The sequence below is a fragment of the Nicotiana attenuata genome, chromosome 1, assembly GCF_001879085.1.
Source record: "Nicotiana attenuata strain UT chromosome 1, NIATTr2, whole genome shotgun sequence".
Taxonomy (NCBI): Eukaryota; Viridiplantae; Streptophyta; class Magnoliopsida; order Solanales; family Solanaceae; genus Nicotiana; species Nicotiana attenuata.
In genome coordinates, this window is record NC_031989.1 from 92,266,027 (window position 1) to 92,269,640 (window position 3,614).

The 3,614-nt window shown below is 37.5% G+C and overlaps 1 protein-coding gene across 1 annotated transcript; it reads left to right on the forward strand.

The window, feature by feature from the left end:
• On the forward strand, positions 1,944-2,301 carry LOC109238437 (uncharacterized mitochondrial protein AtMg00810-like). Its single transcript, XM_019404910.1, has 2 exons — positions 1,944-2,165; positions 2,215-2,301. The coding sequence occupies exons 1-2, from the start codon at positions 1,944-1,946 to the stop codon at positions 2,299-2,301; spliced, it is 309 nt and encodes a 102-aa protein (XP_019260455.1).

Sequence of the window (3,614 nt, forward strand, 5' to 3'; positions counted from 1 at the left end):
GCATTCTAAATCTGATACAGTTGAAGTAATCAAAAGCTTTATAGCAATGGTCTCAACACAGTTTGATCACAAACTCAAATGTCTTAGAACAGACAATGGCACAGAATTCTTTAATGATCAAATGCAGTTATTGTTGAAGACTCAAGGTATAGTACATCAAAGCTCTTGCACATATACCCCTCAACAAAATGGGGTCGTTGAGAGAAAACACAGGTCAATTCTAGACATGGCTAGAGCACTCAGGTTCCAAGCCTTCCTACCTCTTAAGTTTTGGGGAGAATGTGTATCTACAGCAGCTTATCTTCGCAATCATTTGCCTAATGTATTGCTACAAGGCAAATCTCCCTTTGAAAAGCTATTTCAAAAAGTTCCTTCATTACAACATCTGAAAGTATTTGGCAGTCTGTGTTATGCAACTACCATGAAGAAAAGAGATAAATTCTGTCCCAGAGCAATTCCAGATGTACACATGGGATATTCTTTGACTCAGAAGGGATATATTCTCTATGATTTGTGTTCAAAAAGGTTCTTTGTTAGCAGGGACACAGTGTTCAAAGAAGAAGTGTTTCCTTTTAAGCATATGGGCTTCTGATGCTTCTTCCTTATTCCTTATCTTAGAGCTAGTAGAACAACTTACTCAGCCAGCAGCTGTTCTTACTGATGTTGAGTATCCTGTAGCTTCTCCTAGCCAACTTTCTACAATCTCACCTGGCCAACACTCTACAGATGCAGTTGAATCTTCTTCCTCTTCCCCTTCTTCCATTCCTTTAGACCTTGGCCAGCTTATTCTTTCTTCACCAAGCTCTCTACCTCTATCTGCTGGTGCACCTTCTGTTACTTCCTTAGCACTCAGAAAATCATCAAGGACCACCAAACCACCTGTGTGGCTAGCTGATTATGTGGTTCCATCAACTAAGTCAGCATATCCTATTTCAAATTATGTAGCCTATGATAGGCTGTCCTATGCTAAGAGGTATTATTTTGTTGCATTTTCAGCTATTGTAGAACCTAAATCCTTCTTAGAAGCCAGTAGGGATCCCAAGTGGGTTGAAGCTATGAAAGCAAAAATCTCAGCTCTTGAAGAAAACAACACTTGGTCTATTGTTCCTCTTCCTCCTGGGAAAGTTCCTATAGGGTGTAAGTGGGTGTATAAAGTCAAATACAAATCATGTGGTGAAGTGGAGAGGTATAAGGCCACGTTGGTGGCCAAAGGTTACAGTCAACAAGAAGGTTTGGACTACATAGAAACTTTCTCTCTTGTAGCAAAAATGGTTACTGTGAGAGCTGTGGTTGCATTAGCTGCTGCTTCAGGATGGTATGTGTTTCAAATGGATGTTCACAATGCCTTTCTTCAAGGAGATCTTCTTAAAGAGGTATATATGCATGTTCCTGATGGCTTTTCAAGCCAGGGGGAGTGTCACCATATGTGCAGATTGCATAAGTCACTCTATGGATTGAAACAGACTCCTAGACAGTGGAATCTAAAACTGACTGAAGCTCTTATAGATATGGGATTTGCACAAAGTCACTATGACTACTCCTTGTTTGCCCAGAAGATAGATTCTGAATTGGTAGTTATCCTGGTCTATGTAGATGATCTTTTAGTTACTGGGAGCAGTCTAAGTCTGATCCAACAAGTCAGGAAGGATTTGCAAGATAGGTTCAAAATGAAAGATCTTGGTGAACTAAAATACTTTCTAGGAATTGAGTTCTCTAGATCCCAGGAAGGAATTGTTATGTGCCAAAGAAAGTATGCTCTGGAACTAGTCTCTGAACTAGGGCTAGCAGGTGCAAAGCAAGCAGCAACACCTCTAGAGTTCAATCACAAGCTTACATCCATTGAGTATGACAAGCAAATAATAGAAGCTGGATCTGCAGATTATAGAGAACTTGAAGACAAGGGAGGCTATCAGAGACTGGTTGGAAGGTTGTTGTAGTCAACCATGACAAGGCCAGATATTGCCTTTGTGGTTCAAGTGCTAAGTCAGTATATGCATGCACCCAAGGTGTCCCACATGGAAGGTGCTCAAAGAGTAGTGAGGTACATAAAAACTGGCCCTGGACTTGGGTTGTTTATGTCTGCGAAAGCAAGAAAATCCATCTATGCATACTGTGACTCTAATTGGGGGGCCTTTGTAGAATCTAGGAGATTAGCAACAGGTTATGTAGTAAAATTTGGTGATTCATTGATATCATGGAAATAAATAAAAACAGGGAACTATATCCAGGAGCTCTGCTGAAGCTGAATTTAGAAGTATGGCATCTACTGTAGCAGAGGTGGTGTGGATGATGACTTTTTAGGGAGCTGGGAGTTGAAATAGTTCAGCCTATACAGTTGCATTGCGACAGTAAGGCTGCAATACAAATTGCAGCTCACCCTATCTTTCATTAACGAACCAAACACATTGACATTGATTGTTATTTTGTGAGAGAGAAACTGGTTCAAGGCCTGACTAAAACACAATTTGTCAGAACAACTGAGCAGTTGGCACACTTGTTAACTAAGAGCCTATGCAAGCCACAGCACGAGTATCTACTAAACAAGATGGGAATGAAAGATGTATTTCATCACTCAGCTTGAGGGGGAGTGTTGAGTATAGTGGGACCCACCTATTTAAGAGTTGAGTGTAATTAGTTGTAAGTAATCTTAGCTGTTAGTTAGTGTTAGTATAAATAGTGTAGTCGGTTAGTTATACTGTACACAACTATTATTTTCCCTTCTTCTCAGTTGTGAAATAACAGAGCTTTCTTCTTCACCTCTTCTCCTTCTTCTAGAATCTTCATCTGCCATGGCTGAGCTTCTTAACACTTATTGGGACTGACTTAATACAAATTAAAGTGCAGTTCTTTAGATATTCAGAACTCACATCACCACTTATATGTAAAAGGATAACTTTAGATACATTACATATATTTGGTTTACATGTCAAAAGTCTTCTTTAATTACTCAAATTTATAATCCAAATTCCAGTCCAACACATTCACGTAAAATAAAACGGAGGGAGAGTTTATTTTGGTGACATATTGCTTATAAGGAATGACAATAAAGAAATTTGTAGCCCTCAAGGTCATAGTGATATAGCAACTTCAAGATCAAAGATTTTGGATTGCTAATTAATTGATCATACTTTTTGCAAGTATTTTTTTTAAATATTTTTAATTGCTAATTACTGTGACTTATACGTTTATATATTTTTTAAATATATAAATTTGATTTCAAAAAACTTAAAAGTTTATGTTTGAATTTACATGCAAAATTAATCAGCTTGACCTCGTACTCTAAACGACCCCATACTCTAAACTAGGCCTTATCTATCTATATCTATCTATATCTATCTATATCTATCTATCTATCTATATCTATCTATCTATATTATTATAAAAGTACGAATATTTTAGGCTAAATGTTGAATGACTAAAATATCCCCAAAATATTGATGGACTTTTATACCCTTAAATATGTGTATAATTTAAGGATGTTATTGTAAATTACCCAAGGCTGGAATTCTTTTCCAATATAAACTAAAATTCTAACGTCAAAAACCTCACAGTAATACAAATTTGCGTTCAATTCTTATACCAATCAGGCATCCTACTTCCATGCAAGTCCCACC

Coding starts and splice junctions, on each gene's coding strand:
- LOC109238437 (XM_019404910.1), top strand. CDS start 1,944: ATGACAAGGCCAGATATTGCCTTTGTGGTTCAAGTGCTAAGTCAGTAT. Junction 2,166..2,214: donor GGAGATTAGCAACAGGTTAT/GTAGTAAAATTT, acceptor AAATAAAAACAG/GGAACTATATCCAGGAGCTC.